A 19,392-nucleotide genomic window follows, 5' to 3' on the forward strand; every position below is an offset into this window, starting at 1 on the left:
AAAATCTGGACAAATGTTTACCTGGAGAAAATATACACAGCCTCCGCTTATGTTATTCTGAAGTTAATTAAAAATTGCGATATTCTCTACAAGTCACGCACGCCGCTCTGTACGTTTCCATCATTCACTCAATGAATGGAAATTTTAATCAATAAGGCTTAGTCGATAACAAATCCTAAAAACTACCATTTCTAAATCGAAATTTGGAAACAGTCTAGAGCACTGCTTTACTGCATGGAGAGGACCTCAGACGAGGATGCAGTGCGAGGGATTTCAAAAATCGTAAGAGGTATAAAGGTAGGCTGAATTAGGAGGAATTCGATTGCCCAATACAAAAAGGAAATGTGTTTTTGGGAAAAAGTTAACTCGCAAATTCCCCTATTTTACCAATTTTCCAATGAGCAACGGTTTCTGCATAAAACTGTTGATTTACCTCTGTATCAGACACTAACCCATGTTGGTTTTATTTTAGATATATTTAGTCCTTATCATACATGTCTTAGTTACAAGATCAACCGATGATTAACCGAGAGTCAAAGTTTGTTCAAGACTGAATCAAGAGGCATGAGGGGCCCCCGATTAGTAACTCTTAATTGTTGTTATTCAAAGCTTATTACTTCGTTTCTGGCCTTTTGTGGGTTTCCCCATGTGTTTTTCATGGTCTGGAAGGTCATCTTATCATGTCCGACGGGGAACAATAAAAAGCTGATAAAGCTCGATGCGATATTCCCTAGAAAATGACTCAATTTTTTTTTTTTTAACGTAATTTATATTAAAAGCCTCCGCTTTCTGGAGAGTGGTTGAAGTGTGTTAGTACGGAGGAGCTCACAATTTAGAAGCTTCAAGAGAAAAGTGAAATGGGATATCTTAATTTTTGACCGACCCTGTACAGGACATCTCAAAGTCGATCATTTTACGGATTATTTTAATCATTATTGAAAACATGATTTTCGCATTCTGCACTTGATTTTTATGGAGCGAAACGTAACGTTGGCAGAAAAGTCGTCACCACCCTGAGTCCGTCGATACAGGGTGTCTTAAGGAACTCTGCATTTTGGGACCCCCTCTGTATAGAATTTATCCGAGAAGATAGTGAGAAAGTAAAAACAAATTCTGATAGAGTTTCAACCATAGATTTCAGTGGCGTACTTCGTGTTTCGCCCCATACTGTTAAGTCGCAATCAACTACAGTTATTGAGTTCTTCAAATCGTGTGCCCTGTACAATGTATTTGAAAAAGATAGTGTCAAACTTAAAGAGGCTATAGAGAGTATTGCGGTAGAAAATGTTCGCCCATAAGCCCTTAATTGAAAACGAGCCGTTTTGCCTCTGGAGCAATTTTTCTAGAAAAATTTAATATTTTCTTATTAACACTAAAGACATCGATATTTAAGTAATATTTATTAAAGGCAAGGCAGAAATACCTAATTTACAATAATGGTTCAAAATGGCGACCTCCAAACTCGTTACGTAACTTCATTCGTCGAATCATATAATCCGTTCATCCTGGTAGCATGCGCGGATCTTGCTGCGCGAAAAAACAGGCTGCGAACACTCTCCGTAGCAGTTCCTCGTTAGGAGAGTATCATAGATCAACGATTTGATATGACCCCAGAGAAAAAAATCCAACGTGCTTAAATCTGGACTTCGCTCGGGCCAACTAATAGGTCCGCCGCTTCCGATCCATCGCCCAGGAAATTGTAGGTTTAAGTGACCCTGCACGTGGCCGACAAAATGGCTAAGTGCAGCCACATTCTACTCTGTATCTTCACAAAAATCTTTGCAATTTCCATTAGTTCGGGAAGAACTAATTGAAAAAAATTTAGGCAGATTTTACCATTTCGCCTAGGCGAAAGCGGGAACGGGCCAATTACAAAGCCACCAACAACACTGGCCCACGTGTTAATAGCAAGTTGATTCTGATGTGATCTAATCCGTTTGAGGTGATGATTGTTATCGTCCCGTATGCGGCCCTTAGCACTATTACACACTAGAACCCCCATCCTTGGTCAGACAAGTCTAATCGATGAATCAAATTATGGAGCCGAAATTACTGTACGAGCAAAGATGAGCTATTACGACAAAAATTCCTCCGGAGCCAAAAAAGCTCATTTCCGACTTGAGATTTATGAGAACGTTTCCTACCGCAAGGTCGTCTGTTACCTGTTCAAGTTTAAAGTCACCTTTTTGAAGCATCTTGTATGTGATTAAATATTTTGAATCGTTTTGCCGATAGCTTTTTAGTTATATTTGTTGTAATTCAAATTTTAATTATTTTTATATTTTTTTATTATTTTTAAATTTTTAAATTATTTTTATATTTTTTTATTATTTTTAAATTTTTTAATTATTTTTATATTTTTTTATTATTTTTATTTTCAATTCATTTTAAATGCGGAAAAAAACAATAAACCACTCTTATTCTTATACTAGGGCATTTGCATTACTACATATTCATGTACTTTTTCCAATTTACGCGTGCAGTAATCAATATTTATTCATTCCCAAGTGACCTTATTGCACACTAGACTACATACACAACATATAAGAGATGTTCTTTTATACATTTTTTCCTAGTAATTGCAAGGGCCGCTGGAAAGTCACTAAATACCAAAGTTGGAAGTTTTTTCAGAGTTTTTCATGTGGTTTCTAACAAGAGGGCACAAGATACATTAATCCTTATAAGTAAGTAAATGTTTGCGCGTATCGATGCGTTCTTGGCTGCTACCAGTTTTAATTTAAACGTGTATCCTTTTCCTACGAATTGATGTAAAAGAATGCTTTGAATGGGATATTTCACCTTTTGCTTAACTTTTTTTCTTTTTCTAGTTAAATTGTTGAAAAAATGTAGCTTTACGTCTCATTATTAACACCGCGCGAGCAGTCAATTTACTCTCCTGGGCCATGTAGAAAAAAATCATTTGACGATTAGTCCTAAGAGTTTTTATAATAAAATTTTATGCAAAATTAGGTTTTTATGTAAATTCATTATAAGTTACGAACATTAACCATTTCCATAACGTAACTATGCGTCATTTTTAATTATTTCACTATATTAAATGTAATTTTATACTACTGAATGCAATGTTCTTATTTATGTTTAATGATCCCAAAGGCAAGCCACCACTGAATAAAAAACATATATCAAAAGCATTGATGTGGATTTCGAAGAAATAATTGCTAAAAAGTTCGTTTTAAGCGTAACATGTATAGGAATTTAAGGTGAACATGCGAGGAAACTCTATCGTTGGGCAGCCTGTATAGCTATTACAAAATCGATACTCAGTATGAAAATACGAGTTAAAGAAGGTAAAGTTGCCCCATTTTTCATCGTGAAATGATTTTGGTGATCTTCAAATCTCTATTGAAAAGTAATCGGTGTTTAGCGCATACATTGAGATGCGCAAAAAGAAGTGAAGGCAAAATAGACGCGAAGAAAAAAATTTTCGCTTTGTTCTTATCATCGCCCTGTATTTAGAGTGTCCTAGGAATATGGGCCTCAATCCGCATCCTGAAAACTATGAAGAGGAAAGAGTTAAAATTGGGGAACATATTAAAATGGAGGTGGTCAATTGATTAAAAACAAATTCACGAAAATAACACTTCCGGTGTTACCAGAAATGAATGCCGACCCTCTTATTTTAAGTGAAACACCCTGTATATTATATCAAATTTCGATTTTGCGGAACATTAAGTACATTTTTCATGCGTAATCTATACTTAAATTTTACGAATTCGAGATATTTAGGAAGTTCCCAAAAAAAATAAAAATTGCAGCCATTAATATATTTTCTAATAATTCGCAAATTGCCGTTTCAACCATTTCATCATTGACAATAGACTTGTTTCCTCTATAAGGTGTTTTGATAGATCCGCTACTACTAAAATGATCTATTATGCGTTCGAGGATTATTCGTTATGGCTGCGTTTTTTCTGGGTATAGAATACCAAATGTAGGACATTTTCCACGTGGTTAATACATTGTGATATTCACCACAAATAATAAACATATTGGGATAAACTTCGTTTGTATACTTTACGGATGCCGCCACCCTTAGAGCACTGAATATTGAAGTGTTTTTTAGAAGTTAAAAAAAAAACGAGTAGTTTTGGTTACAGACAATTGAATTGAAAATAGCCGTTAAAAAATAGGGGGTCCCTATTTAAAAAATAAGAGCTTTTTAGACAATTTTAACTAACTTTTTGAACACCCTGTACGAAAAAGCAGGATTATTAGAAAACACATTAATGGCTGCATTTGTTTTTTTTTTGGAACATTCTAAGTATCTCGAAAACCGTAAAATGTAAGCGCAGAACATTATACGAAAAAAATGCTCATAATGTGTCGCAAAATCGAAATTTGATATAATACACTGACTATTCCATTTAAAATAAATGGGTTGAAATTGATTTTCGGTAAAACCGGAAGTAGCGATTTCATGAAAATATTTTCAATCAGTAGATCGCCTCCACTTTAGTATGATGCCCAAATTTTAACTAATTTCTAGTCATAATTTTGAAGATACGGACAGGGGTCCGATTCGTAGGACAACCTGTATGTTCATGAATACTTTAGGGTGCTCACTAAAAATTCACTATTAAACGCCTCTTTTTGTATGACTTGCAGAAAACAAATATACTTTAGCCACCAACAAGGATATCTGTCTTACTTTCCGTCTAACTAGATGAATTTACCGCCTTTTAAGGATATTTATCCACGCAAGAAAAACATTGTTAAAAGTAACCTACTCGCAGTATTTAACTTCAAAAACTTCTATTTTACTTTGTTATAAGGAAGTTTCCACTGTTATTAAGGCTCACTACGTAATACATGTTTGAAACTCACAGATAACAAAATTAGCTTCACAATAGCCAGGCTACACGTAGTGTTTCGAGTGAATTAGTGCAATTTAGATTCTCGATATCACGTGTATGTTGTTGCTGCCCTGAACTGATCTAGGAAATGGTCACACATCGGTCATAAAGGACGTCATCGGGGGAAACCATTAACATTATTGTTCTAAGACTAAAAAGTGACCGAAAACAAACTAAACTGCTGAGATTATACTCAAATGTCCACAAGCGTACTGCCCAAACGTAGAACGGACTATGCAATAGTTCAGCATTGGTACAAAATTGCAAAATTCCTGGCTTACACCCCCATCACCTTCAAGCCCCAACACAACAAGACGCGCGTATATGTCTCCGCTCTATATCCACCAGTTCTGTTTCTCATATATCTGATTGCAACTCTATTTTCTTTCTACGAAAGGCTCTTCTTTATTTACGAACAGTTTAACATCAGTCAGTGCATTTTGGACACCCTGCAAGGCGTGGTGGAATTTCTGTTCATCGAGCATGCAGTAATTTTGAGTCTGATCAAAAAGAGAAACTGGAAGAAGTTAATGAGCAGCATAGCACAACTGGAGCAGAGACTTAATTGGCCGTGGATTAACCAGATCCCCGATAGTTCCCTAAGGATGTTACGTGTGAAAATCATTATGTATCACCTTGCGTATGCCTCGATGCACGTTTATGATACGATCGCTAATTGGACTAGTCTGTCGTATTCATTAGCTTTCATAATATTCCGATTCACGACATACTACTTAATGTTCTCCACGCTGTTCATCACCTTCATCTGCGGCTGGTTACGTAATCGCTATCTGTACCTTGAGCAGCTTCTGGAATCGTCAGCCAGTACCCAATATTTCAACTTCAGCATTCTCCATAATGAATCAGTTTTAGGGAAACTTTCAGAGTTTTCTCACAATTACAAAAGCATGTATCTCATTGTGCAAGAAGTAAACGCTATATTCGGCACTTATTTCTTCTTCATCACCATTTGCACGGTTTTGGAGATACTGAATGCAGTTAATTATGGCATGCCCACCAAAAATCTAGGGGTGGAAGATGCTGTTACGGGAGTTAACGTCATTTACCTTTTGTTCTACACGGTATTATGTATTTTTATTACGCAGGCAAATCTATACAGACGCTGTTTCAGATGTGCAATGTCCAAGTCGTGATGTCCTGCAATTCAATTTTGAAATGCTCTAAAAAGATCTGGACCACTTGTTTAATACTACATCAACAAACTGAAAGTGTGGAAATTAGGGAGGTTTACTTAATTCTATCTCACTTTATTCAGGGTACGTCCTAGAAAAACGTGAAATGAATTGTCCCATCGCATATGAAATGAGGATTTTTAATTTGGGCAAAGTCTTGGCGAATTCTAAGCTTAATCGTTTTATGTATTTTAGGTCTTAGTCCAGAGTTCTCTGCAGCCGGCTTTTGGATAGTCAATCAATCAGTCTTATCTACACTTTTTTCGTCTGTAATGACTTACCTTATCATAATTATTCAATTTAATATGACCTTAATCTAAGAAAGCTTGTCCTTATCAGTAGGACAGGCATATTTTAATATTATATCATTCAGAAGCTCTTTTATATCCGTAGTATTTATCGAGCTTATACGTTTCCTACTATCCCGAGCCCGATTCCCGTCATCATCAACAATCTCTCCGGTTAGCCGATAAATTTTCCTTAATTTCAGTTTTTCTCCGCCACTGACCATTTTGTATAGAAGGTGAGCGGCTCAACCTGTTCATTACAAAATTTCGTCTTCGCTCTGTCGTAGTGCAATAAAATTTGGTTTCCAGCTATTATAGAATTAACCATTTTGAATCCAAATGAAATATTTTCAACATGACGGAACTCCCGGTAATACCAAAAGTAACTACCAACTTCGTTATTTTAAATAGTTTCCTTTTTTTTATAATTTTTGATTTTTCTGCAAAACTTTAGGGCCAGTTTATGTAAAGTGTTTTATGTCTAAAATTTGTCATTTCTAAGTTATGCCGGAAAATTGAAAATTTTTAACAGTTGCAAGATCACACAGAAACCGGTATTGTGCGCTAACTGTTACGAATTTTCGAACCGTTGTTCTCGGGCTTAAAGAGGACTTAATAAACCACGTTCTGGTATATTACAACATGACGAAAATTATTTCATAACCCTCGGAATGTGCCCCTGACGTTTCACGACGTAAAACGTCAATAATTTGTTTATTTTAAATTGGACACCCTGTATCTTAAAGCATTTTCGAGTGTATAATTCAATTCCCTATAAAATATTATTAAGGTTCACTCGACCGATTCTTGACAAGGTGGCAAAGCAATTGGGACAAGGCAATTAAGACAAGGGAAAAACGGAAAAACACACAGATAATAACAAATCAATATTTATATTTACAGGTCCTAATATATACACGTAAAATCGTGAGTACTCACGAACTTATGAAAGAAATACGAATAACTACGGGCGCTCAAGCTTAACAAAGAAAACCATCACTGCAGATCGCAATTTTAAATTGACTAACCTTATTTCAAATTAAACTGTATAAAAGTCTTATTCGCTATACAGGGTGATTCACAATACAGTGGTCACATGACATGTGCATGTAGGGCCACTTTTTTTTGCGGTCCTCTCCACGCATATGTTCTGTGTCCATTGCGTTGCGAATCGCCCTATATGTGCCTCAAGGCGTGACTCCTGACTTTATCCACAATAAATTGTAATTACACGTGTCAAATTAATTTTGTTGAACTTCTTGACACGGTGCGAATAAATTTAAATTAAACAGATAATTCTCTTTCTTGGTTTGAGGATTATCTTCCATGCAAACATTCGAAACTCTTAAAATTATATATACGATTATGTGCTGATCAAAAAGATTTGTAAAATGAATTTAATTCAATGTTCCGCGACAAGTAGTTGCACCACACAGACATGTAATCTTATTATCTTCAATTGGAAATTTGTAATCATACGTAATTTCCTCGTTTACACCTATAGGTTGTTTTGAATATATCACAATTTTCTTTCGGTTATCTATGGTGATCACTTTTGCGTAGCAATTGGGCTAAAAAAAAGAAAAATTACTTTTAGTGTCCATTAGCAGATATCGGGCACTTCAACTCGCATCAGAAAGGACAGAAAACTTACGTTGCAGCTATGATTGATAAATCTTGCCAAATTCCCACACTTCGTAGCATCAATAATATTTTCAAAATCGATCCTGAACAAATATGAACTACCAATTCCTGTGGCTGCATATTTGATCTCCCTGTGATCAGCATTACTTGGTCTAACCATTTGACCCACGTACTCGATAACCTGATAGAAGGAATAGATTTAGAGAGCAACAAGCAACTGGAAATCACCAAATAATAAGGTATCTTTACTTTTATTCCTTTTTTTATCAAAGGAATATTTGTTATGGACCTTGAAATCGATTTTAACCGACTAGTCGTCACTAGGATCAAATGATGCAATCTTAATCCCAACATTTGATGCGTTATTAATGCAAACCTTATCCTTATTATGTTTCAATATAGAAGTAACCCGAAAAACGTTAAAGAATACATGATCTATAGAGTTATATCAAGGCGTGTTCTCCAAAATGTTGATATTTTATATAAAAATGTTCCTTTTTCAAATTTTATTGAGTTTTGCTTTTAATAAAAACAGAAAAAAGTACCAACGGTTTAGTTACTATTACAGAATTATTCGGATAGAACTCCGTGAATGCGTTTTTTTGAAGTAAAATTCCTAACGGTCCTTTATACGAGGAGGATCAAGTGAGCAACTCCTTAAAAGTTCTTTGAGTATTAATTGTTGAGGTACGTAGAAAAGGTCATCTCGCTTATAAAACTTCCTGTGCAGTTTTGTAAATTTTACCATTTCATCAGCAGCGATCGGTTCCATAGCGAAAAGACCCCAATCGTGAATGGCCGATTTGGCGAATTTGAGCTGTTTCTTTCTGAATTTCAGCTGATTGAATTTCAGTAAGTCAGAGTCAGTTGCGCCACCGAAAGCAGTAAGAAGCCGGCGCTGATTAGATCTGGCTTCTCTGGATGCACCTACAAAAATAGAAGTAAAGGATCAAATATAGCACATATAATCGAACTGGTGTGTTGTTCTCAAGCTATCTTGTCTTGCTAAGGAAACTTGAAATTGTTTAAGAACCGTATTAATAAATTATTTTCAAAGGCAATCGCAACATATGTTTGAAAAAACAATTTTACAATTTAACGTCGCTCAGATATGCAAAAGATAACTATAGGAAAAAGAACGATATCAATAAAAGGAGAATCTTCACACAAGTTTAAGGGTATTTTGTCATTTCTCATAGGTTGTAAAATGCACCTATAAGACTACAAAATGGAAATATATTACCTTGTTTATTAGGTAGGATAGTAGACATATGAATAGCATGTGCCTTGGCATGATGGTATTTGTATCTAGATTTTTCATGCGCGGACATCTTGTAGTATCCTTCAGTTCTGGCACACCCTGTAAAAAATTAATGAAAATGCAATTTCAAAATGTCGGGTCTCTGTGAACATGTGATACACGCTACTATTTTTTAAGCTTTGACGAATAATCTACCGAAGTTTATCAGAAAAGTTTTTGGACGTCCTGTATAATATGTGTAAATAGAGAACAAACCGACATACCAGTGGAATGAGTTCTCTCGTCTCGTTTACTCTTTTTCGGTGGACTGGGATGTGAAGCAGTAGCGACGTGATCAACCCAATGGCTTTCATTAAACCAATAGCCGTAGGTAGGATGTCCCAAAAATTCTTCGTATGCCTGTTTAATATATTCGATATCTTCTTTATCAATTCCTGTAAAGATACGAAAAACATGCATTCTAATATATTTTCAACCGTCGTCTTACTAACCCTCTCGAAGAAAATCATAGAGAACGTCAAACTCCTCCTTCTCACTTCGTGCTCCGTGGAAGACATTCTTGTGAGCATTATATCTTTCATCTCTCACGTCGTCTCGATAATCCATAGTTTGCATCTCCTGTATTTTCTTCTTTCTTGGTTTAGGTTGTTTCGGCCGTATTTCCTATAAACATAGAAAGAACAATACTTCTGCCGTTAAAACAGGGACAAGGAACACATACTTTTTTGGGTTTGACTGGTACTACTACTTCCGGCTCGGGAACTGCCTTATTAGTATAACCATGGTCATGAGCTAAAGTATCGGTATAATGACGTAGCTCGCTTTGGACATCATTTTCTTTGCTTTCCGGCAACGATAGGCAATAAGAATGTTCTATAGCCACCTGGAGGTATCATTGCAAGACAAATAATCCTAAACATGTATGGAATTATTCGGATGGTTACCTGACTGGACGGGCTACTTTCGCCAGATTCATCTGACATCTGCCGCTGGAACTTTGTGGTACCATTAACTTCTTGAAGTTTTTTACTGTTTCTCGACATCTAAGCAAACCAGAATGAGGCAAGGAACGTATATTGGAGTTTAATTAATAATAATATGATCCACAATTTATTGCATAAACTGGTTAAAAAATGATAGTCATGACTGATGTCAAGGATTCCACAAACAGCAACAATGAACTATAATTGTAAACTTTATGTTCTCTCACCTTCAACCTTTCTGATAATTCCATATTGTCGATATCAATTTGATCGTCAGAGGGTGGCTCAGGATTTCGAACCTGCCGTAAAAGAGCATCTCTCTCCGCCTCCAGTTCTTCCAAAGTTTTTTCTTCGATTGCGCTCTTTGTTTCTACGCAGATATCATGAAAATTTTAGAATTAATAAATTAAAGAAAACTTATACTCTACCTTCATCATCGTCATCAATTTCCCCCATAACTTCAGGAACTCTAGGCGATGACTGTGACGTCAACTTAGCTTTGGCTTCGGCTTCCTTAATCCTTCTTTTATCACGCCTTTCCTTAACTTTCTGTCGCTTTTCGGCTTCTTTTCTTTCTTTCTCTTGCAGCCTTTGTTCCTCTCTTTCGCGTTTCTTTCTCTTTGCCTCGTCTATACGTTGCTGCTCCTCTTGCCGTTTCCTTTTATCTTCTTCTTCCAACAGCAATCGCCTTTTTCCTTCCTCATCTTGTTTAGCTTGTTTCTCTTTTTCAATTTGTTCCATCCATTCGTCATTTTTCCGTCTTCTCTCCAATAATATTCGCTCCGTGTCACTGAGATCATCACTATCACTGTCATAGAGACTATGAAAACTATTTTTAGGCATGGGCGGAAGACTTTTTTCAGGGGATTTCTCAGATTTGGAGTCAGATAAGCCGAAGATATCTTGAGAGTCTGTGTCGACCTGGAATTAAACAAAAAAAGAAAAGTTCGCCTTATGTAAAATTTTAAAACGAAAATTTACACTGGTCTACGTTGAATATAAAATATAACATAAATGAAGCTTTACCTGCATTGGAATTGGTGTTTTGTTCCTCTCCGCAATCCCATCATCTAGAGGCTCAAAAGCAGGCAATTCATTACTTGAAATTCCAGTGTCGTCTTTTTTCGACGAACAATCACTCCTATTGATTTGCTTAACTTCTCGGTCCGACTCATCTGAACTAACTTCTTCACTTGAACTGCTTTCATCGTCTGAACTGAAGCCAGAACTTGAACTTGAACTACTGTAAGAAGTACTTATCGTTCTTCCTCGACCGAGATCAAGTTTCCTTGAATCTGAATCTTCAGCTTCATCATCACGGACGATTTCCTCTTGGTCTGACAGGTCTTTCGATTCCTCGTCTTCGGCTGGGATGGGAGAAGGAATTTTCTTTCGTCGGAAGCTGGGCATTTTTGGTAAAGATGCACGAAGCCCCAAACCTGAATTTCAGACAAAGAAATATATGAGCAAAATTTTTGGTGTTTTTTCCTCCATATACAGACACCTACCAACACTATCATAGCTGTAAAGATCGTTGCTTTGGTCCAACAACGCGTTAATATTATCCTTTGTCAAAGTCGCTTTTTCTACATCTTCTTTTCCCTTGGTTTGGTTGAATTTGTGAGATTCCTCTTCCCACCTTAAAACATTATTAAAACAATTAGTTTACACAAAAGGATCATAAGGGGAGTTCAAATATACTGAGGAAGCGTCATCTTTCAATTAAATGGCAGACGAAAATAGGATGTAAAAAAGTCATTTTTCCTGAAATTTCGATAATATCACAAGAATGAATGAAATAACTAGAGAAAATTGCACTTTAGTTTGGGGGTGTAAGGAGAAATTGTTATCAAAAGTTATCTATATCTATCTGGCAAACAATAGCACGTTCAAATAACTGTAAACAGTCTTTTATCAGGAAACTCATTTCACAAAATCTATTTACCATATTTCGAACTTCTTATATGCCGTCAACTCCACCATTTTTTTGTTGAAATCTCGTTTCAAAATGTTCTTCAGCTCGTGAGTAACTTTTGCCACAACCCCGTTAATGGTGGACGCATGAGGTATTTCCTTTCCTCCAATTTTCCTTCCTGTCCCATCCGGTATGGTGGCTCCAGGAACTTGTTGATATGGAAAACCATACGGAGCGGCTGCTGCCACAGCTGGATGCAAAGAGGGATAGTATGCCGATCCATAGGGATAAGATGGTGGATGTGGGGAGGGTCCATATGGGAAGGCTTGCCAATCGGGAGCAAACGCCAATTGAGGGCCTTGTGGAGGTGGATAAGCAAAACTAGGGGCTGTTCCTGGGTAACCTGTTATTATTATAATTTAAAAATTAATTTTACAGAAACATTAGCGTTTAAAGTTTAGGTACACTACTATTAGTTAAGGTAAAATATTACTTACGAGGAAATCGTCCAAATAAAGCTTGGAAAGAAAAATTTTAGGTGAGACGCAACCTTTGATACACTGTTAAGCCTTGTAAGTACAAATTTACGCTTTTTCTATTAATTCAATTTAACACTGATAATTAATTTACTTTCTTTTTATTTCAAAAACAACCCAAGATTCAAAATAACTAAATAATACAATGTAACCATTCAGTACGTATGATTAATGACATATACCAGCAAATAAAAAATGCTTACCAGCATAGGATGAATACCCTGGGTACACCCCAGGGGGTATTCCTGGCATGGGCTGCGGATAGCCGCTACCCGTCGGCAATGGTGGTTGTGGTGGGGGAGGATGAGATGGTGGATCAGGATTTGTCTAAAATTATTTTAAAGTTGGAACTTTGTCCGATTTGCCGAAAACCGATTTGTAATCCATTGTACACTTTATTACTAATTTTGGTTTTTCTACTGGGTTTAATAGGCTTACGACCGATAAAAAGCTTTGAAACTATTATCATCATTTTTCTGAACCATGGTGAATGCGCTTTCCTTCTTGACACGTGGTGATTGAAACTCTATTTCTTGACGTGTGGCGGATAAAGATTTGTTATTAACCAATAAAATAGAATTGTCAAAATTTGGCTAAGAATAAAGAATCAAAAGTAACATCAAACAACTCCGCGCATTTCTGCTCCTCTTAATAATACCAAACAATCTCAAACATTATAAAATTTTGTGATTCAAAAATATCCACAGCTAGACACTTTCAATAAAACACCACCTCGAAATTTTTATTCTCCTGATAACAGAGTTTTTGACCCAAAATTTCGAAAGTTTTGATCGTCAAGAAAACAGTAGCGCACAAGAAAATTTTACTTAATTAATAAAACGCCCTTCTCAAACTTCCTGCATTTTTAACTATGTCGTAGGCAATTTCAAGAATTATAAAGAAATTTTTACTTCTTCAATTTTAGCATCTTCGGTACTACTCAAGCTAGACATGCTCATCCTGTCATCGTCCTTATCAAACTTGAATTCATTCTTCAAATCCCTTCTGTCAATTGGACTGTAATTCTTTTCCCCGGTTAGCAACTCGTCTTCGCTGGACGAAATATCGCTGCCAAGTTTAATCTGTTCTTGCACTTTTTTCAGAAGAGCTGTCGTTTCGAGGGCTTCTTTTTGTTTAGCAATCACAGTCTGGAAATTAAGAATAAACACTGGTATGATATATGATATATGAATTGCATATTTGTAGACTTTTGTTTCACTTTTATATACGATTTGCAATAAGTCGAAATAAGATGAATTGCAGAATTAGAACTTGCCAAATAAATTACCTGTTCGAGTGCAAATTGATGCCATTCCAAATACACTTCATGTGACAGAAATGGCGATGGAGGCGTTGTTAGAGGCAGTTCCTCCGTTGGTTTTTCTTCAGTCACCGACGGCGCCATAGGGTTAATTGGCATGTCACTCAAAGATACACTAGATCGATCTGAAAAATGTTATTTCTATCGTCGGTACAAATTTAATTATTGACTCGTAATATATCCAAATCAATAAAACTAAATATAGTGAATTTAGTTAGAAGATCAAGTCACCAATAAATTTATCTAAAAGATAACTTCCACGAAAACTACGAAAATAATTCATACTTTATTTTCATATGAACGTTTCCAAGGAAACTATCTTCTTGATAAATTTACCTACACCTCGTTTTATAGGCGCCAAACAAATTAAACAATACTATACCATCATCACTATCTAAAGACGTGGGCAAGGCTAATGCTTTCGGTAATTTCAAGAGATCTGCGGGCATTTTATCTGGCAAGCCACCGTCTTTAGCAGTGGCGCTATCCTCGTCAGAATCAACACTCATTGTTAAAAATGGCGGAGCCATGCCACCACCACCCTTATCCTTCAATAACAAAGCGATTCTTGTGTCTAGATCTAGCGGTTTGTCCTCTTCAACCTGCAAATACCATGTAAAAGGAGCAAAATAATAATAACTTTCTCACTACTTTTTCTTTTTCCTTTTTCGGCTCTTCCCTCTCCCGATCCCTGTCCCTCTTACTACGGTGATGTTTGCTTTTCCTGTCCCGATCTCTATCCTTATCTTTATCACGTTCACGCTCTTTAGGTCTATCCCGTTCTCTAAAAACAAATTAACATCATATTGCTACTGGTGAAGAATTTACTTTTTCAACATGTAATGAACAAGGGAAAATCAGTATGAAGTTCTGTGATTATGTTAAAGTTAAGTGAATGATTTTCAAAACCTGGTATTATCTGTAAGTCCTTGTTCCCGTTGATAAAAAAAAAGGTTAAATGTACACTTTTGAAGCACTTTGATGGATATCACATTAAAACTAAAGTTTGTTCTTAAAGAGTTAAATAATAATAAAGTGTACGGAGTTGCTATTGGTTTTACCTACATACCTTTCTTTGTCTTTCTCTCTCCTAGTACTACTAGTACTGCTGCTATCGCTTCCAGGCCATTTGGGCTGACTACCAAAAGCACCATCCCACTGGTCCGCTGTTGGCCATTGCGGCTGAGCAATTGGCCAGGGGGATGGGGGAGGGGCCATATGTGCGTGATAGGGGCTTGGTGTCGCAAAAGTATACGAGGCCGGCGCAGCAGGAATTGAAGCGTTGACTGCCATTGGATGGAATTCAAATCTATGACAAATTTGTTAATTAGAAGATATAATTGATTACGTAACTATAAAACGGGCGTTCGACAATTTTGTGAAAATACTTACGGTATTGGTGTGTTGCCAGTGGACCCAAAGCTAGCGGAATATTCGCTGGGTGTGTTTGCGTATCCCACATCCGCACTAGCGGGCGTGGAATATTCTCTGAAAGTATTAACAAAATAATTGAATTGGATTAGTTTAGATGAAACCTGAAGCTTACTGTTGCGAGGGAAACAGCAGTATTCAAGCTTCTTAAGCTCGTGCGATGTTTAGGATGATAAATTATAATTACCTATAACTTCTAGAAGTGCTGTATCGATCCCTCTCTCTATCATAGCGATCCCGATCTCTATCCCTATCCCTGTCTCGATCCTTTTTTGAGCCCCGCGAATATTCCTCTCCATAATCGTCTGACAACCGAGAATGATACCTTTCTTCTTTATCCTTTGATTTGTACTTTAATCGCTCATCAAGGTTATCTTCTCCTGGATCATAAGGCAATCTAAACAATGTAAAAAATCAAAGTAGCTTTTGCTTTCAATTATGTCCTTGAATTTTCTACCTATCATCATCATCTTTGAGTTTTTCAGATGTTTCTTTTAGTGGTTCCTCAACTACAGGAGGAGGTGGCTTTTTTGAAGTGGTAAGATTTTCAAACGTTTCTTTACACTTTTGTCCAAACGGATCTAAAAACACCTCCAAAATTTTGCCCATTACACTGGTATTGTTCAGTTTTTCCACGCATTGTTTGGCCGATTTGACTTCTTCATAAACAACTCTGCCTATACCTATATTTTTACAAATTAATACAAAAGTGTTACATATAACTGAGAAAATGATAATAATGTACTTACCTAAATGTTTATTTGTGATAGGGTGGTAATATATAAACAATTCTTCAATGACTCCAAATTTTTGAACTATGTCTTTCAAAAACTGTTTGTCAATATTATCATTCAATTGAAATATTGTTACTTCAATGGAGGGAGGATCTCCTACATAATTTTGATCAATTTTAAACCTGAAATTCATTTTTACGTTTTGAAAAGGCCTAAATACAACCGGCCTCTGAAAAAGTTTAAATACAAACAAAACTACACACCAATGCCTATATTTAATATCATAGATGTACAACGTTACCTTTACAATAATTTAATATGCTATAATTGGATGCAATTTTCATTTTGCCGTATATAAAAAATTATAACAGCTGGCAGAGTATGAACCTCCAATCGTCAAGAGAGGCTTACAGGCAAGTTTTAGAAAAGTAAAGTAACTAAATTCAAACTAGTTAGCACTGTAGGCTTTGAGCCTCCGAATATATGTTTCATCCACTGCCTTAGGTTCGATGTAATTCAAATAAATCAAAGTCCTTGTAACTTTATCAAGAAGATATTTTGCACTACTTATATGTTTTGAATTCGTTTTACTGACATTAATCTGGACAATAAGGAATGACGCTGCGCTTTTAGCGATATCTAGACAGAGATGTTTCTGAGGACGGAAATATTTTAGACATACAAGACAATTTTATGGATAAAAGTTTACACAAATGCAAATTAAGTTGGAAAAAGGTCGGAGGGAATATAAAGAAAACCAATCTTGTTATATGTATTAATCTTTTGTGGGAACTTGATGTGAGCAGTTCAAGTATATTATGATATTTATACATCGCCCTGGTAAACGCGCTCGCAAATGGTAACTCGAATTCAAGGTGATCATGAACTTTTCCAATACTCCCCGTACAAATATCCGATCCATGACGTCAGCATTTAATTTGACATCCATCAAAATTCACGTTGTAATTATTTTAATAATTTTCGTTTCTTTTTCATTTTTTCGAAGAAATTACTTCGTATTTCTAGAAAAAATTGGAAAAATCTTGCCAATTTATTAGTTCCCAACTTAATATTAGGTAAACTTAAGTATTTTATCATTTTAAGGTTAGAATAGGTTACTGAACTAAAGACCTTTCAAAGGGGCCTTATGGATAATATTTTTTCTTGGTTCACTCAGATTTAAAGCTACCGCGTCTGATTTATTGGACAAATTTTCATTTTAGGGTCGAAATTTGCTATTCACGATAAATTGCGCAATATTTATGTAAATTTTTTTCTACTTTCCACATTGTAATATACATTTATTGTACATTTAGAGTTGAATTTTTCACTAGTGTTTATAAACTGAACTACTAGTATTTTCATGCAATCAAGCAAAGTATAGGGCTATTAAAAAGAACACTCAAAAATACTATTAAGAAAAACATAAAAACACTGCCTTCAATTCATCATTAAGTGAAACTTTGATTTGTTTTAACACCATGTTTAGATCCAGGAATTCACTACTGATGAATCAATATGCAATAATGTTGTTACTCCAACATAATAAACAATAATTATTTAGTGATTATAAGGATTATTATAGTTGTGGAGTTATTTGAATTTTGCTGAATGAAAACAAACCATAGAAACTTGAAATATCTAAATATTGTTATAAATTTTTAGTTAATAGTTTTCTTACCGAGGTACAGGCACATCTAGAGCTTCCAGTCGAGTCCATATCCTGGTCAAGTGTGACCGAGGATCTCGTAAACTTACAGGAGGATAGGAGTTATCATTGGGAACTAATCCATCATATCTGTAAAGCTTTGAGGCACCTTTTACCAGAAAAGGATCTACAAGTAGTTTATAGTTTTTTGGTTTGCCCTGGACAGGACCAGTTTGTTGACTATGTGAATGTGATCGATGATCCATCCCATTCATTCCTGTAAGAAATACAATAACATTTGCTCATAACAAAACTTTGCAAACAGATACATACCTTAGTCCGATTAAACAGTTAAATTAATACAATTTTGGAAAAGTAACAACAAATAAACAAGAGGTCACAACTGAATCAGCTGGGATCGAATTTTAGAACAATGGGCATTTTAGATGCAGTTCAATTTTGATCAGATAATAAGAGCGTCATTTAATGAACAGATTTTAATTGAAATTCGATATTATTTTTTTATCTGAAGACGACTATGCTGAATTATTTGGAGAGCTAAGTTGTGCTAGGATCTCTTCTTTAGATAGGTAAACCTAACCTCGATTTATGTCAAACGTGAAAGTTGGCGTTTGATTTACTGTCAAAATAAAGTTTTTTTTTTGTATAGGGCAAGGATTTTAGGTATTTTTGAGAATTAAGACCAAGGAAAATTTTGTTTATTTTATACAATATAATTAAAAAAATGTACATAAAAACTCCAGCAGAAATTAAATCATCGAAGGGACGTTTGCGATAAATCCAGATGTTCTGCAATAGATGATAAATAGCTTAATCAGGGTTTTACGTTCACAGTTATCCGCCCTATTTATTAATACAATATTGCAAAACATAAAAAAAGTAAAACGCCATTACGTCCCAAAGCGTGTTTTCCATCGAGCATTGACTGACATTGACAAATACTTTATCGACCTAATCAACACATCGATAGCGACAATGACACACACCCTCGGCAATATTTGAATAAAAATGTACTCAGTGGTATACGTTAATTTAAAATTTAATAATCTCAAAATTATACAAATCAGACATGGATGGAAAACTCTGCCATTGAAAGCTGGAACTATACTGAACATCACAGTATAGTTATAACGACAGGGTTTTCTCAATGCTTAATAGTACCCACTACTGAAGAAACTTATCACAAAGGTCTTCCCCTTCCTAATATTGCATGAGGATGTGAGTATGAAAATATTTAAAAGAACTTATTTTTATCTATAAAAAGAAAAATTCAGTGAACCACAGATTGGCATCTCTAACTTTCGTGTGCCGGAAAGTTCTGTTAAAATATCTATATTCTGTTTAATCGATCTCGATATTCTATCTATTTTTCTTTTTCTACTTGCAGACTCGTAAGCCCTGCACCACTCTAAATAATGGCGGGAATGTTGAAAATGGAAATAATTGAGCTAAAATAAAATTTGTGAAAAAATGCATTCGTATATTGGTAAAATTAAAAAGTTAGTTAAAATGTAACATGGAAAATGATAGTAGTCAGCAGTATA

The 19,392-nt window shown here is 35.5% G+C and overlaps 2 protein-coding genes across 3 annotated transcripts; one reads left to right on the forward strand and one right to left on the reverse strand.

The window, feature by feature from the left end:
* Window positions 1-169: 169 nt before the first annotated feature.
* LOC136347667 (uncharacterized) lies at window positions 170-6,387 on the forward strand. Of its 2 annotated transcripts, none has more exons than XR_010733521.1 (3): window positions 170-297; window positions 2,577-2,684; window positions 6,007-6,123. XR_010733521.1 is itself a non-coding variant. In XM_066297875.1 (3 exons), the coding sequence occupies exons 1-3, from the start codon at window positions 5,072-5,074 to the stop codon at window positions 6,385-6,387; spliced, it is 1,155 nt and encodes a 384-aa protein (XP_066153972.1). In that variant the 5' UTR covers window positions 4,613-5,071. The 2 variants fall into 2 exon arrangements, 1 of the variants encoding a protein (XP_066153972.1); XM_066297875.1 differs by lacking the exons at window positions 170-297; window positions 2,577-2,684 and adding exons at window positions 4,613-5,956; window positions 6,263-6,387 and having other exon boundaries at window positions 6,007-6,151.
* Window positions 6,388-7,228: 841 nt separating this feature from the next.
* Set1 (SET domain containing 1) lies at window positions 7,229-18,765 on the reverse strand. Its single transcript, XM_066297506.1, has 26 exons — window positions 18,161-18,765; window positions 17,861-18,104; window positions 16,195-16,361; window positions 15,903-16,128; window positions 15,633-15,842; window positions 15,407-15,502; window positions 15,084-15,323; window positions 14,666-14,798; window positions 14,397-14,616; window positions 13,982-14,139; window positions 13,605-13,841; window positions 12,897-13,020; window positions 12,655-12,675; window positions 12,188-12,560; window positions 11,751-11,881; window positions 11,269-11,681; window positions 10,671-11,163; window positions 10,470-10,612; window positions 10,204-10,302; window positions 9,981-10,142; window positions 9,751-9,922; window positions 9,523-9,693; window positions 9,242-9,358; window positions 8,744-8,925; window positions 8,009-8,179; window positions 7,229-7,925 (listed from the first exon to the last, which is right to left on the reverse strand). Exons 2-26 carry the CDS (start codon window positions 18,100-18,102, stop codon window positions 7,752-7,754), a joined length of 4,875 nt encoding a protein of 1,624 aa, XP_066153603.1. The 5' UTR covers window positions 18,103-18,104; window positions 18,161-18,765; the 3' UTR covers window positions 7,229-7,751.
* Window positions 18,766-19,392: the final 627 nt, after the last annotated feature.

This window comes from Euwallacea fornicatus, chromosome 29, assembly GCF_040115645.1.
Source record: "Euwallacea fornicatus isolate EFF26 chromosome 29, ASM4011564v1, whole genome shotgun sequence".
Taxonomy (NCBI): domain Eukaryota; kingdom Metazoa; phylum Arthropoda; class Insecta; order Coleoptera; family Curculionidae; genus Euwallacea; species Euwallacea fornicatus.

Bases quoted from the DNA above. Each gene is read 5' to 3' on its own strand.
- LOC136347667 (XM_066297875.1), top strand. From the start codon at position 5,072: ATGTCCACAAGCGTACTGCCCAAACGTAGAACGGACTATGCAATAGTT. The intron at 5,957-6,006 runs GTATTATGTATT...ACGCTGTTTCAG, and splicing joins TTTACCTTTTGTTCTACACG to ATGTGCAATGTCCAAGTCGT. The intron at 6,152-6,262 runs GTACGTCCTAGA...TATGTATTTTAG, and splicing joins TCTATCTCACTTTATTCAGG to GTCTTAGTCCAGAGTTCTCT.
- Set1 (XM_066297506.1), bottom strand. From the start codon at position 18,102: ATGAATGGGATGGATCATCGATCACATTCACATAGTCAACAAACTGGT. The intron at 12,561-12,654 runs GTAAGTAATATT...TAATAATAACAG, and splicing joins TTTATTTGGACGATTTCCTC to GTTACCCAGGAACAGCCCCT. The intron at 11,164-11,268 runs GTAAAGCTTCAT...GTTTAATTCCAG, and splicing joins AAACACCAATTCCAATGCAG to GTCGACACAGACTCTCAAGA.